Raw genomic sequence first — 15,327 nt, forward strand, 5'->3', positions numbered from 1 at the left:
ATCTGAAAAAAACTAATTGAAAGTATTTCTTTTAATTTGGCAAACATGTATTTTAATTTATTATATTAACCCACCAAATAAACAAGTGAATGATTCAGTGAATGATTCAGAGACAGAGAACTAAAGAACACATCCAAGACTGTTGCATGACCAAATAATTCGTTAGGTGCAAAAAGCCTACTTCAAGCCAAATGAGTGGCAAAACTAAGCAGAACACATGGCTAATTTATTTATCTATTGACAGTGAAAAGAAAAAAAAAATACCGCCATGAAGATTGCACCCCACACACACGCCAATGCAGGTAAGCAGGTAACTACTGCCCTCTAGAGGCACACCAATGAAACAAATTACGGGGTGAGTCAACCCTTCCCCACATTCACTGCAAGAATCACTTTAAAATAGCGTGAAGTGCACTGCAGGCGTTAAACTAAATTTTCTTAATGACTAATGCTAGCTTTTCAAACTCCAGCACCATTACGACACAGAACACTGAGCTAACAGCTACAAAATAAAGGCAGCAGGAATTCGTCAGACTCACAGAGGCAAAGGTTACTGACGCACAGCTCCGAGCCCTGCGGATGTCCGGCCAACTGAGATTTCAAAGGCTGCTAACTGGTATTTCTTAAACGGCAACGCAGGCCACAGGTTAGCCGAGGAGTTTAGGGTAAGTCAGACCCAAGGTGTACAACACAGACGTTTCAAAATGAAGGATCAGCATCCCAGGAAGCTGATCTTGCTAATTAAAATTTGCAGCGTAGGTTGATTCATACAGTACCGCGAGGAAGGAACCCTATCTACACCCCGAACACAGGTTAGACAACTGATTTGGGGGGGGCGCTATATAAAAAAAATGAGCACAAGGCATATATATTCTGCTTCAACACGACTGTATTGATGATGGGGGGTAATTAGTATGAAAAATGTTAAACTTACCGAATGATTAGAGGTTGGAACTTCCAATAACAGACAGCAGGGGGCAGAGCCAGCAGTCGCCCGATTACAACGTGTATCGCAGGCACGCGGTGGTGCTTGATGGAACAAAGTCATCACTGAGAACATGGAAACGATTTTCCTTCATGTTGTTTCGTGAGAAAATGATTAACTCCCGGCCAATGATCCACCTTCAGACATATGAAAGTGGTCAGACTGAACAGTATATTTCAATCCTGCATTAAGTTGTATTCTTTCCAGGTAGAAGTGAAGTCCGACAAAAGTTTTGTGGATATTTTTTTTAATTTATTTATTGGGATTTCTAATTATAAAGTCTTTTAACTGGTACAGCCCAGCAACTCATTACAATAATCCAAAACAAAATAAGCAAATGACAAAATTAAGCAGGGGGAGAACCTCCACTACAAATTTGGTGTGGTGGTGTTACGACAAAAATGTATATATTCATAGATATAATATATATAAAAAAAAAATATTTCATATCATGCGGGTTTGGGAAAAGAGAAAAAAATAAATCAAAAACACAAATACGCTTAGTGTATTTTTTTTGTACTTTTGTAAACATGTCTAAGATCATTAAAATACAATATGGCAAGTAACAGAAATGCACATGGAACCAGAAAAGCAAAGGTGATTACAGACTGGATCACTACCAGGCTTTAATGCTTTACAGAGCTGAAAATGATTTTTTTTTTTTTTTTTAAACAAACCCATTTCGTTCAGTAATTGTAAACACTGTTTACATAAAGAGATGTAATATGGATATACCATGTTTAATACATACTACAGTTTCTCCGCTACATACATGAACACGTTTCCCTGGCTATGCGCAAACAGTGATATGAGGTATTTAAAGGTCAATTAAATTCTCTTTCTTAACTTTAAAATAAAAAGTTTGGTGGATTGAGTGGTCAGTCGTTGTTCCCCATGATGATATCCACGAGCTTTTAAGTCAAGTCTTTAGCTACATGTTTGGGCTCTGTGTGAGTGATGCATGGGATATTTGTGGTTTTTTTGGGGGGGGGGGGAGGGGGGGGGTGGAGACAATGCATCCAAACTCAGAAATAACAGCGTGCCCATAACAGTGGAAGACAGTTGTTTGCAGGTTTAAAACTACTTTCAAAATTTGGCATGGGTGGGGTGGGAAGAGTTGGGGGGGCGGGGGGACACAGGTGGAAATGGATGTTAGCCCTCGCGTCACCCACCCCACAGTTTCTCAGATTCAGTCTCAAATCAGTTGCTGGATTATTTTTCATTTGAACACATTTTGTTGCCGTTTGAGGTGAGAATAACAGCTTGAAGTCGACCAAGACATCCAGCACGTTTGGGGCAGAGCTTGCTAACCTTCTGTCTCCTGCCCTACGAACCAGAAGACAATGACCCACCCCCCTCACATCCCAAACCATTAGGCAACCCCGAGCTAAAAGCCCCTCCACCCATTCAGCAACCCCCCCCCCCCCAACACGCATTACCCAACATGATCAATAAACAAAAAAAAAAACAATAATAATATAATACAAAGTTTCCATTCATGTCTCATCTGTAATCTGACTGGGTTGATGCTTCAAGGGTTAAAAGTGCTTGTTGTGTTCGTTAGAAGACGGCGACTGTGATGAGGAGGAAAAGGAGTGGGAGGAAGAACTTGAAGATTTAAAAAGACTTTATACATTTATTTAAAAAAAAAAAAAAAATAGGGGAAGGGGGATGTCAGTCAACTAATGACCATAGCGACGCCACACTCAGGCACCTCGTGAGAACAACCCACTTCACGAGGTGGGGTCCTACCATGCCCAAGACAGGGTTCCCAAGACAGGGTTCCCAAGACAGGGTTCCCAAGACAGGGTTCCCAAGACAGGGTTCCCAAGACAGGGTTCCCAAGACAGGGTTCCCGCCAGTCTCCCCATCCATATTCCATAGGTCCTTATTCAAGTCACCCCCTCATACACATCTCCCAAAACAACAACATCGGTTTGATATCCTTATAAATATATATATGGCCTTTAACTGAACACAATGTGACTGTCGAACATTAAAAAAAAAAAAAGAAAGAAAGAAGTAGTACCATAATCTCTGTCGGTACGTGGAAAGTGTTATCAGTGTAACTGTGTAGGCAGCAGGTCCATTATTAGTTGCACTCATTTAAGGAATTAAAAATAAAATTAAAAAACATGTGGTTGCAAACTTACACCTCTGAGGAGTGTCCACTGCATCTCATAGCCACACCTTTTCCTGAGTAATACTTTAAATCCTCGTAACAGACAATATCTTTTTTTTTTTTTTGGAAGTTTTTTTTTAATTTTTTTTTTTTGCCATTTCAAATCTGGGCTATTCCCTGATGTCGTCTTTAATCGTTATCGCTGATATCTTACAATGGTAAAGATGATTGATAAAACACATAGGCTCATAGGGAACACACGCGAGGGGGAGGGGGGGGAAAAAAAAAAAAGCCAGTCCTTCACTACACGCTAATCTCGCATAGAAAATACTTTTCGTTCTACCATTCGACGCTCGGTCCTAACGTTATGCTAAGGTGAATAAAGCTGACTAGTAACAGATTTAAAATTAAAAAAAAAAAAAATAATTAAAAAATTGCATTATAGGAGGGCCCACCAGCCTCTCCTAATTGTATTTTGAATAAACATTATGGCAGTGTAATAATTAAAACATAACCTTATTTAAAAAATAAAACAAAAAAAAAAAAAAACAGACCTGCAATTAGGTCGACTATGTCAGACCTTACCTGTAACTTTGGCTCGTCGGAGACTTAGATCCTGACCTAACTGGCTCATTGACGTCAGCTAACAAACTGGTATACCCTGAGAACTCTGACGCAGAAGTCCGTACCCGGTGGTCGACCTCGCCGCTGGAGTCAGCACTGTAGAGCCGGCCGCCCGACTTGAATTGGGACCCGAAGGCTTGGGCGAAGTTCTCGATCTGGTACGAGGTCCGGACGTCCACGCCCTTGCCGGAAGGCTCCATCGGGGCCAGGTCTGGCGAGGAGAGCTGGTAGCCGGAGCTGGACTTGGGCGGCGGCTCCTTGGCGCCGGCCCCGGAGATCTGGTAGGCTGTGGGGGAGTGAGGCTTCTCGATCTGGTCGGCGAGCTCCTGGGAGGGTGTCAGCTGCTGGTGGGCCGGCTCCAATGACCCGAGGTGGAAGCCCGGCTGAGGGGGACCCAGGAGCATCCCAAAGTGGGACTTGGGCAAGGAGCCGGGCGGCACAGAGGCTGCCGCCGGGCCGAAGCTGCACTCCAGGGCGGACGTAGTGTAGGGGTGCTTGTCGGAGAACAGCCCGGTGACCGGAAGGGGGCTGCCAGAGGCCAGGCTGGGGAGGGGTGCGCTGGGGCCCAGTGGGAAGCTGCTGCCGTGACTGGTGCGCTCCAGGGCCTGCAGGAGGAAGCGGGAATACTCGTGCATGATGACGGCCTTATCACCAGCAGCACCAGGGGAGCCCTCATCGGCAGCATCGGCCGGCTGGTGCAGCTCCACATGCTGGTCGCCGATGTCAAAAGGGACGTCGTGACCTCCGTCCGGCTTCCCCGAGTAATGATCCAGCAGGCTCTGCAGCACCTCGTCCGGGATGCCCGATTTGTCGTGCTTGATGTCCACACCCAACGGCGAGGCGTCCAGCAACCCCAGGGGCGTCTCGCCGTCCAGCACGCCGCTGCCCGTCCCCTGGATGACCGAGGGCTGCGAGGGCAGGTGGGCGGCACCAACGTCATAGTCGCCGCTGTTGGCCGCATGCAGGTAGCGCCGCTTCTTCAGGAACTGCATGGCGTCGTCGTAGTTGCTGCTGGTGGAGCTCTGCTTGGCACCGGAACCCGGCAGGAGTCCCAGGCCTCCTCCAGCCAGGTCCGCTTTGTCAGGCAGCATCTTCTGCTCATGGTGTTCGGCGGAGCCCTCGCCCAGGGAGAGGTCGGCCTTATCCAGACCCTTGCGACCGACCTTCTTGAAGATCAGCTTGGGTGCGCGACTGTGTGGGGCGTCCGACTGCACATCAGGCCCACCCAACGCGTAGTCGGACAGGCCAAGCCCTGTGGCAGTGGCCTGGACTCCGCTGGCTTTCTTCTTCTTCCGCTCACCGGCCTCCCCGGTACCTTTGGATTTGCCTCTCTTGCGGCTGGAAGCATTTCCCTGAGTGATCGCATAGCTACCGTGCTCCATGTTGCCGCCAGCCTGGTCTGACGTCCCGGGCTCCATCCCTTTCTTTATGGCTTCTCCACAGGTCCTCTTGTGCTTTAGCAATCGGTCCGTCCTGGAAAAATACTGCAAAAGGACAATGCGACACAGGAAATAAAGTTGCACTTTCAAAACTAGTACGCTGCTATGGATTATGGGAATCGCAGTCTTGGGTCAAAAGTGGGCAAGGCCAACCAACCTGTTGGCAGGTGTCACACTTGTATGGCTTTTCTCCACTATGCGTCCTCTTGTGTCTTTCCATGTGATACTTCTGGATGAACCGCATGTTGCACTGGTCACAGCTAAACGGCTTCTCGCCTGTGGCAGGGAGCAAAGGTCACATCGGACATCACCACAGAACAACGTCCCTGTATCACCTAGGTTTCGGACCGGATGCTGCAGGGCCACTGGAGGGAGGCCAAGTGACAGCAGCGGATTATCACTTAACATTATTTTTGGTAAACACGACTCGTGTCACAATCAAGTATGGGTGACTGCCACCAGGTTTGCAGAAATTTCCAGAGGCTCCCAACTAAAAGTCTTATGCCGAATGAGATCTGGAATTCTCGGAAGCGGCAGCTCCCCGCCCCTTCCGAGAAACGGGCACGCAAGACTGACACTTGCCCGTCAGGCAGTGTCAACACCGGACGGTAATCCGTGTGGACACAGGCACGGAAAACTGTCACGGAAACAGCAGCGACAGCAGACAGCTTAATGTCACCTGCTGGCGTCTTACTGGCTCCAGGACGTCCGACACGCCCACGCTAAGATTAAGTATTAAGAATGTACAGGTGGCTTAATTTTTACCAAAGGGTAAGGGGGGGGGGTTACAGACAAAGCATCAAGGTGTTCAAATAATAAAAAATTAATTGCGGTGGAATAAAACTGCACAGTCCTCCACCTCATCCAACACATCTAAACAATCTAAAAATTAAGGATGTCTGTCGAGCATCTAATGCCTGCGTCCCCCCTCCCACCCCCCCACCACTCACCGCTGTGAATCTTCTCATGTCTCTGAAGGAGGTACTTCTGGATGAAGCTCATGTTGCACTGACTGCATCTGAAAGGACGCTCCCCTGCAGCGACAGGGACAGATCAGCGCCATGTCCTGACAGAAAAGCCCGCCAACTCCACGCCAACCGACTCCGACCCACGCAACCAAGACGGCAGACAAGCCAATGAAGCTAAAAATAAACACTCAGCAGTTACTGGAGCTACAGAACACCTACAGAACTCTGTGCTTCAGTGACAGTTTGCAAAAAATCTCTCCACACAAGTATACAAATAAAACAGGTGAGCGTTTGAGAGGCAACACATAAGGCATCTTTATGATGGGTACGACGGGAGAATCATCCGTCGTCGTCCTTCTCGGAGAGGTTTGCAGTAATTCAGGGGGTGCGTTCACAAAACCTCAATCGTTTCAACCATAAAGTAGGGGGAAAAAAACATGCAATTTAAGGTACATAACCACAAAAAGGAAGAAATAATAATAATAATAATAATCCACCCAAAACAAGAAATGAACAATTTCAATATAACAATCTTTCACTGAGATGCAACCTTCACCGGAACAGCTGGGTATTTTACAGGAGGAATTTCAGATAAGGCTCTTTTACACCTGGTACTGCGGCACTATGTTTGATTTAAAACATCCCTTAACTCTCTATAGTTCACTGAAGATTGAATACTAAAACACCAATCGAGATTAAAGGTTTATTGGGGCGCTGTCTAGAACGGCCCTGATATCACATTACGTGCCGGCCTGACCGCATAACAAAGGAACATCCGGAGGCGTCTGCTCTCCCCCGAGCCGCTCCGACAGCAAATGAAGCGGTTAGAGAATTAGCTGAAAAATAATACGGGCCTCAGAGAGCAAGGCGAGTGTCTGGCTGTCGCTCAGCCGCAGTGTTAACGAGCGGCGTGAAAGTCACCGCGCTGGCACGCTCGCGGCTGCCTTCCGTATGGCCGGCGCCGGGCTCCCACCCCCGCCGGCGTGTGGGGCGGCCTCTAATTATCGGAACTCATTAGTCAAGCAGAGAACTTGGACTCGAACGGCGCCTTTGCGGTGGACTGGAAATGCAAGCGTTTGCCTTTGACTGAGAGCGTAAGATGGCTACGATTAGCATTGGCTTTTTAGCTAGCGTTCATTAATATATATTTTTTTTCTTCGTTATTCAATTTTTTAAACATAGTGACGGTCCCTAACTATCCGTCACTTTTCCCAAGGGACCGTTATGCTCACTATTTGACAGGACCCTGTGCAAGAGAAGAGGAAACAGATGCCCACCACCACACCCCCCCCCCCCAAGCCCCGCCCATACCCGTGTGTATGAGCACGTGTCTGCGCAGGTGGTAGGAGCTGCGGAAAGCAGCATTGCAGTGCTCGCAGATGTGGGGCTTGGAGCTAGGAGACAGGCTGTCCCCTTCACCATTCAGCATGAGGGTCTGTGGGGACATAGGGTCAAAGGTCAGGGGTTCAGAGTTCATCCATTACTCACAAGGTCAGAGTCATGCAACATAACAGAGGCTTTTATGAATTTTTAAATACACAGGGAGACAGTGATCACTAAACGTCAGGCGTCTTTCAGGGTCCCTCTCAGGAGCTGAACCAGCAACCTTCCAGTAACAAGTCATGCTACCATCTGCCGACCAACATTTACGGCATCAATCCCTCCCGGCACCCAAACACACCAACAGCAGCAATTTCAATACGCTAGATCGCTAGTCATTTCACAAAGTGAACACACGGGGGCGCTGCCCCTATGAGTTGAGGGCCAGCACAGCCCCGCCGGAGCGTCCGCACCTTGGAGTCACCACCACGCTTCTTCCTCGGCTTTCCTTCGAGTCCGTCCCCGTTGGACTTCCGGCCCCTTCTTGCGGACGACTCTTTTATCAGCCTACCGGACAGCTGCAGGGAAGCGGGGGTGGGGGGGGACACACAGCATGCTGAAGACTCAGGGCCAAGGGTTCGTTGTTCAGGGGGTACACACTGAAAAGGTCACTTCAGAGCCACTTAAGCCAATTTGCAATTATTGTCAATAATCCACGAATTGGGGGGAGGGGGGGGGGTACCAGATTTGCTGAGCAGGCTGCACGGAGCACTTCAAACGGGGAGGGTTTACATTAAGGGAGGAGGATGGAAAACATGGTCCGACATGGAGCTGTCATATTGGGGGGGGGGCTCCAGTGAACACCCTCCACGCACTGTAACCCCCGTGTTAATGCTGATGTTACAGCCGACAGAGGACCGAAGAATGAAAGCGCTCGAGGACACACACACGCGGGAGTGGCTGGACATAGCTGTGCAAACCACCTTAAAAAACAACTTTATAAATCATCGTTTATCCGGGTGACCGCCCGTGTGCCGGCGGCGAGCTTACGGTGCCCTGGGTTACGGTTACATCCGAGGTTACGGTGCCGAGGCGTGTTCTGACGCCCGGGGCAGACACGGCCAATGCCAAGTGTCCTTGGAGGAAGGCCAGCGTGCTGGGACGACTGGGTCCGAGCCTGTTGTGCTGACAGAACGGAATTAAATGCACGCTTAGCAGACACGTGCATCCTGCATGCACACGTCCAATCAGATTCAGACCTAATTAAATATGAGCCAATCCTTAAACACTATACATACATGTACACAGAACCAAATTCTCGAAGATTCTTAAGTGACCAGAATGACCCAATAAACTGGACTCCTAAGACAGAAAGGGGTCCAGGTGTTGATCCACATCAAAAAGCTTTTAGGCAAGCAATGGAAAAGATTGAATCTTAAAACTTAACATTATACCTACAAAATAAAAAGTTAGCCGTTTTTGGGTTCCTTATGACAGAAATCTGTATAAATTTTGGGGGGCGGGGGGCTGTACTCCTGATCAAATATAGCAGGTCATAAAGTTGTGTATTTAAAATTAAACCCCCACCAGTGCACCCCGAGCCCACGGCGTAAGGCACCGAATGCCAGTGTGCTGTAAACTCCAGTGATTATTACCAGCTTCTTCGCCCGCCAAGCACCCGTGACCAACCGAAGCCTGGATATCATCTGAACCACGGGGCTGACGACTGCACGGGACGTCGAACGGACCGACCAGAGAGCATCGGGTGTCACGGGGCGGGACATACCCACAATGACCCCGGGGCAGAGATGCGTCACGTTCCTGACCTCTGGCAGGATTATGCAACCATTAAGTGTTCAACTGTGGGGGGGGGGGGGCTATTGCGCATGTGGCTGCTTATAGTGACCCCCCCACAGCCAGAGCAGTCTGAGCTCCACAAGGAAAACTGCACCCGCATTACTGCCCCCCCCCCCCTAAATACTTCAATTCAACGGCATGCACCTATGTTAAGCTTCCATTGAATATTTAGCAGATGCCTTTATCCAAATCGGTGAACTTTTTTTTTTTTTGAGGGCCACACAGTCCCTCAAGCAACTGGGGGTTAAGGGCCCTGCTCAGGGACCCAATGGTGATTCACTCTGCCGAACCTGGGATTTGAACAGACAACCTTCTGAGCAGAGCAACAGGAGTCTTAACTGACAAATATGAGCTCACTACCACCCCCAACTTTGTATTTTTTTTTTTAACTTCTTTACGTGATCCAGGACTGACACTATCAGTACACTGGCCCCCACCCAAACTGCATCACTCGGAGGAGTGACACCCCTCCCCTTTTCCCAGGTCCTGTCGGCAGGTCTTACGTTTCCCAGACTGAGGTCGTGCACCAGCAGGCTCTGGTGGTTGCCAAGCGACACCTCTAGCAGCTCGCCGCCCTTGGCCACGCCCCCCGGGTACAGCGGCAGACGGAAATCATGCTCAGTCAGTTTCTCCTGCTTGATGCCGGCAGCGTGCGCGTAGTCGACCCCGACGACCCCGTCGGGTGAGTCGCGCTCCTTCTTCAGCACCATCTCGGGCGGCTGCAGCTCGTGCACGCCGGAGTGCGCGGCCAGCCGCGTGAAGCTGGTGACAGGCGGCAGGTGGCTGAACATGATCATGCCCTGCGCAAAGTTGGGCTCCATGGCACCGTTGCGCAGGAACTCGTTTCCGATCTTGTCTTGAATGATGCTCATGATGACGGCAGGCACGGGAGACTAACTGGGGCCAACTGGTGCTATCCTGGGTGAGGGAAGAAAGGCATGGGGGGGGGGGGGGACAGTCACTGGGGGATCAGAATTTTAGGTGGCAGCACCTAATAACCAGCAATCACAAAAAAAAAAACTTGACTATACTACAGGGCGCTGAATCATGCTACCAAAAATACTCAACTATACCACTGAGCATTCAACTATACTATTAAGATGAGTTCAAAATTCAGGGTCAGCATGTCTTAATTATGCCTACATCCCAATGGCTTAGTGTGTACAGGCCTTCCAGAAAGCAGTGCCCCTTCTCACACCAAAGCTGTAAACCCTGGAAAACAGCTATACTTTTTTTTTGTAGTTACTCCGAGAACAAAGTAACCAAACCCTGTCTCCGTATGCAGAGGGGTCCGTAATTCATGTTTAAACGCATCACGCAGGCAAAGTTGACACCCGGCCACTTTGCTCCGCGTCCTCCAAGGTGATCCGCATCCCGGACGAAAAAAGGGCAGGGATTTCGTCAACCACCCGACGGGGAAGAAGGAAACTTTCCGGATTAAGCAGTGTCACTTCCGCACCGCAGGAAGGTTGCGGGCGGGCATTTCGGTCGCGGCGTCGTGTCCCCTCGTCTCGCCAGGGCACCGGAGCTCCAGGCCCTCCGCCCGCTGGCCGGCACGCTCCCGTGCACGGAACGCCGCTGACCGCGCAAAACGCCGCGCCGCGCTCCAGCCACCTCTGGCGCTCTTCCACGGCTAGGAAGAAGGCAGGACTAAAGAGCTCCGGTTCCGCTACCGTTACTCCGAGCCGGTGTTTCGTTACATTCCAGCAGACAGTGACCGCGAGGCGCAGAACGCGACTAACGTCAATACGGAAAGAAACGAAGAAACCAGCGTCCCAGGCGGCTCATTACAGGAGGTGTCTGGTTTGCCTGAGGGAAATTCAAACCCTAACAAATTCTGAACAGCCCAACTACACCTGACTACACTGCTGCCTTTTGTTAACTTTTTTTTTGGGACATGACCTCACACATATTGTGCAATCGACTGAGTTCATTAAAAGGCAATATTGGCAGATTAAAAATAAGGTTCTTGAACACTTATTTTCCTTTCATGACAACAGGCTGATGTTTCCAAATGAAGCCTTACGGCTGTAAATATATATTATCAGAGATGGCAATTTTAAATCATCCTATGCTTCTTACAAATACATAAAACGCGCATAAACTGGATTAACGGTAACGAAAGGAGCTGGAACTAGTGGAACAAGCCGGAGTTGTCAAAGTGAAGCCGGATAAAATCACGTAACACACGGCCGGTCTTTCTCGAAACAAGCAGCCCATGTCGATGCCTTTTTATAAATCACAGGAAGCCATCATCTATAATCTGCAAGACACTGGTTTGATTGTCAGACGTCCTGAATGGGGAAATTATTCCCGGATTAGCGCCGAGCCGAACCAAAACGCGACGGAGGAGGTGAAAACATCTGTCCCCCTTTAATTCCCATTTAATTCAACGGCATGCATAAGCTTCCGCGGCGTGAATGAAAGGAAAACAGCCACTCGTCCAGTGGTATTTCTGAATTATTCAGCAGCGCCGATGGAGCGCAGGCTGCGTACGTGCGGTGGTACCGGGGATGTCGGCGCCGTCCGGCTGCGATGCCCCGCTGACATTTCAGAGGATGCGGACACCGGCTCTCTCCGTCCCTCCGGACGAGTGTTGCGGGCCGGTGGGAATTAATATTTCCAGCAGGAATGCATGGAAATTTACAGCAATAACAGACAATGACATCACTTTTCTCGACCCCCCCTCCGCCTCTCCATAACCAAATAACCTTCACGCAATCCCAGAAGTGCCCGATGCGTCATTTAATCTGGATGCACAGTATCAGCGCAGAACGGATACAGAGCAACGCGCGACAATGCAACCGGATCCGATTCAAAGAAATTGGTCAGGGCACGTATTTTTCCGCTAATACAGTCAATGTTAACTCCTTCCATACAACTTCCTTCCCCATTGCATCCAACCCCAGAGAATAAAACTCCAGGTCGGTTTCGCAGTTCAAAAACGAACGTAGATTTAGTTTAAACGCCGAAGGTGAAACAATACAACGCCGGATCGTACCAAGACAAACCAACGTCGAAATTCAGGATGTCCAATATCGGCACCCCTTTGGTACCGACGAAAAAATATGACAGCTTTAGGACATTAAAAAGGTGGGAAGCTTCTGAAAACGGGACGGGAATGAACCCCCCCGAAAGTGCAAAGGTGTCATGTGCGCATAAAAAAAAATCAAGCCAGGCGTGAGTAGGATGGTGAGGAAAGTGGATCCCCTCTTTTTTGTGGTGACCATCTCCAAGTGCAGTCCAGCGCCCAGATGATGCCTTTCACAAAAGCACATTACCTCCCCAAACATCATCCGAGCCGAGGCCCTTTTGTGTGGCCGCGACAAGCAAGCTGATCTTGCAATAAAAGGATGGAGATGGTATAGCCTGCTATTAGCTATCCACTTGGCTATAACGCGAAACAGATTCTGATAATCGATTCAAAACGTGCTTTTAAATAAAGGCACCATCTATGAACGCAATTAAGTAAAACAGGTAATTTCAGCGTTCAGCTCACGATCGGCGGAAACCACATTTATCTGCCCCCCGGACCGTTATGCATGCGTCCCGTTTCATTTTCCGCTTTATTAACAAAAGGCCTAGCTAGCTTCAGCGCGATGGCCGGCTATCCGGCCAGCCACACAACGACATGGATTATTATGTTGTAAGGGGGAAACTGGATTCCCTCCGATCGCTCCGTATTTTCCACGATCTGGGGGGGGAAAAAATCAGTAGGTACGATTGTTTTCTCCAGTGGCAGCATTTTGCATAGCGGGCAGCTGCTCCTATTTCCCATCGAGCTGGGACTCATGGGCTCGAAAAGCCTGCATGCTCGTGGAAAAAAAAAAAAGATTAATCAGGCATTAATGCAGCGGGTCCGGCCAGTACCTAACCACCAGCCCCGGCGATCAAGCAGCGTCTGCAGAGCCAGCCGGACAACTGATGCCCGGCTCCGACTGGGCGAGCGGCGCGCAGCTCCCCACATAAAGCAGCGCGTCTCGCTTTTGTCGCTGCCTCCCTCCCCGCGATCGGAGCGTCTCCTCCCCGGGCGCCGGTCGGCTTTCCAGCATCGCTTACCAGCGCATGACCACCGCCGGCCGCCTCCGTCCGCGTTACGCCTGCGAGTACTTGCGATCCCTATTTCTTTCTTTTCCTCCCGCGATCGCGCCTTCAAAGCCCAAACATTGTTCTCCCGCAGCTGCTGCTCTCCTCCATCTTGTCTCGGCGCGGGGGATTATGGGTGCCGGCGGACGGGTCCTGCGAGGAGACAGGCGAGCGCCGCGATCCGGGGCAGGGGGGCAGTGCCCGACAGTGAACCGCGAGGAGCCGGGGACAGGAGGGGGGGCTTGGCGCTCAGCGGGTGGACACACGTAATTAGCAGAGCAGATGGGAATAATGTTTGTCTCATAGTTTTCTCCCAATTTATTTATTTTTTATTTCCCCCCGCTGTATGCTTTCGATTTCCATTTTCCAAATTTCTGCCTTAAAATAAGGTTATTCTCCTTACAAAGTGTCTGCGCGCAAAAGCTTATTCCTTGCATCTTAATTTAAGGAACAAATAGGACAACTCACATCCTGTGTCGCCCAGGAAGTCGATTTTTAATAAAGTTCTTATTTTATTCTGCGAGAAACTGTGCCAAATTTAACCGAATTGACTGCTGAAATAGGCTCATTCTAATTAGTGCGACGCGGGTCTCAGGTGGATTGAGGTCTAAGCGTGGTACGGGGGTGATCTTTGAAAATAGAAGTGATCTAAAAACAACCAGCTTAAATCTAGCTGGGATCCTTTCAGATTTAGCATGTGTACCGATACTGCAGCCGGGCCAGCCTGGAAGAATAAGACAGATGAAAGCTTACTTTCAGTACAATGAAGACCCCCGCCCCAATCGCTTCCCTCCGCACTCCTCATTTCCCTGTCTAATGACTTAATTAATTCAGTGAGAAGGATGATTTAAATGGACACTGTGGAGTTAATGTCAAAAGGTCAGCGGGTTTTCCTGACGAGGGAATTTCGATGCTCCTTCAGTGTCGTTGGTAATAATCCACAGAGCTGCTGGTCGCCTTTTTGATAACACCCCTTATTCGGTGTGTTTAAATATGTATGTTTAAAATATTACATGGCAAAACCTCCCGGGTGTTTAAGGTATGAAAGATGACATGAACTAAGTTAGAGACTGGTCACCCCCGAATTAAAAAGATTGTTGCAGCAAAACCAGTGTACGTTTTTGTCATTTTGCCTTACTAGTATTTCAACAAAGGTTGTATTATTAAAAATTATCCATAGTAGGCCTACCTCTGGTGACAAATATATACAAAAATGTAACACAAGTTAGGCTACACGTTAATAGATATTTTTGATCCTATTCACCTACTTATTTCCTGATTCCTCTATGCCTTTTCCGTGCTAATGAGCATAAGCCAGTGTGACAGCTAATGAACTCGACTTCTGATTGTAAGACTGCAGGTTCAAGCTCTCCAAAGGATCCCCTGCTGCTCTGTTCTTGCGCCAGGAATGTAACCTGAATAGTGTTAGCTGCAGGGAAAATGATGGAGGTGTTAGCAAGCTCCGGAGCAAAGTACCCACTAGGAAAATTAGAAATAATACGGACACCTCTCATTAACAGCACCGATCTTTACTAACATGGGCACGTATGGGATATTTGAGCCGTCCCATTCAGAACTGAGTGCAACGGAGTGTCGTAAAGCAGCGCATTATAGTGGCAACCGTGTCCTTTTACTGGGGGTTGAAAGGTCCGCTTCCGTTTTCATTTTCTTTTCATGGTTGATTCGATTTTGAAAGACGGTGGGCATCTTCTGATCCCGTGCCATTTATTCATTTAGTGTTTGCGGTGCCGCAGTATCAAACACGGCGGAACGGTGATTATCCTTGTATGTTTAGCGACGGCCCCACCCCGGTACCATCAGTTTCCCCAGCCTTATATATAATTCAGCAGTCTAAGGAATTATAAAGTTCTTCCCCTGAGAAAGGCTCACGTCATGATGGACTCTTCAATATTTCATCGAATGGTT

General features: G+C 48.9%; 1 protein-coding gene across 2 annotated transcripts; it reads right to left on the reverse strand.

Moving 5' to 3' along the window:
- Positions 1-1,608: 1,608 nt before the first annotated feature.
- On the reverse strand, positions 1,609-14,189 carry znf281a (zinc finger protein 281a). 2 transcript variants are annotated; one of them, XM_023835678.2, is made up of 7 exons: positions 14,155-14,189; positions 9,819-10,233; positions 7,932-8,036; positions 7,450-7,573; positions 6,121-6,204; positions 5,328-5,446; positions 1,609-5,215 (listed from the first exon to the last, which is right to left on the reverse strand). In XM_023835678.2, exons 2-7 carry the CDS (start codon positions 10,185-10,187, stop codon positions 3,689-3,691), a joined length of 2,328 nt encoding a protein of 775 aa, XP_023691446.1. In that variant the 5' UTR covers positions 10,188-10,233; positions 14,155-14,189; the 3' UTR covers positions 1,609-3,688. The 2 variants fall into 2 exon arrangements, with proteins under 2 accessions (XP_023691446.1, XP_023691445.1); XM_023835677.2 differs by lacking the exon at positions 14,155-14,189 and adding an exon at positions 13,375-13,589.
- Positions 14,190-15,327: the final 1,138 nt, after the last annotated feature.

Source organism: Paramormyrops kingsleyae, chromosome 22, assembly GCF_048594095.1.
Source record: "Paramormyrops kingsleyae isolate MSU_618 chromosome 22, PKINGS_0.4, whole genome shotgun sequence".
Taxonomy (NCBI): Eukaryota; Metazoa; Chordata; class Actinopteri; order Osteoglossiformes; family Mormyridae; genus Paramormyrops; species Paramormyrops kingsleyae.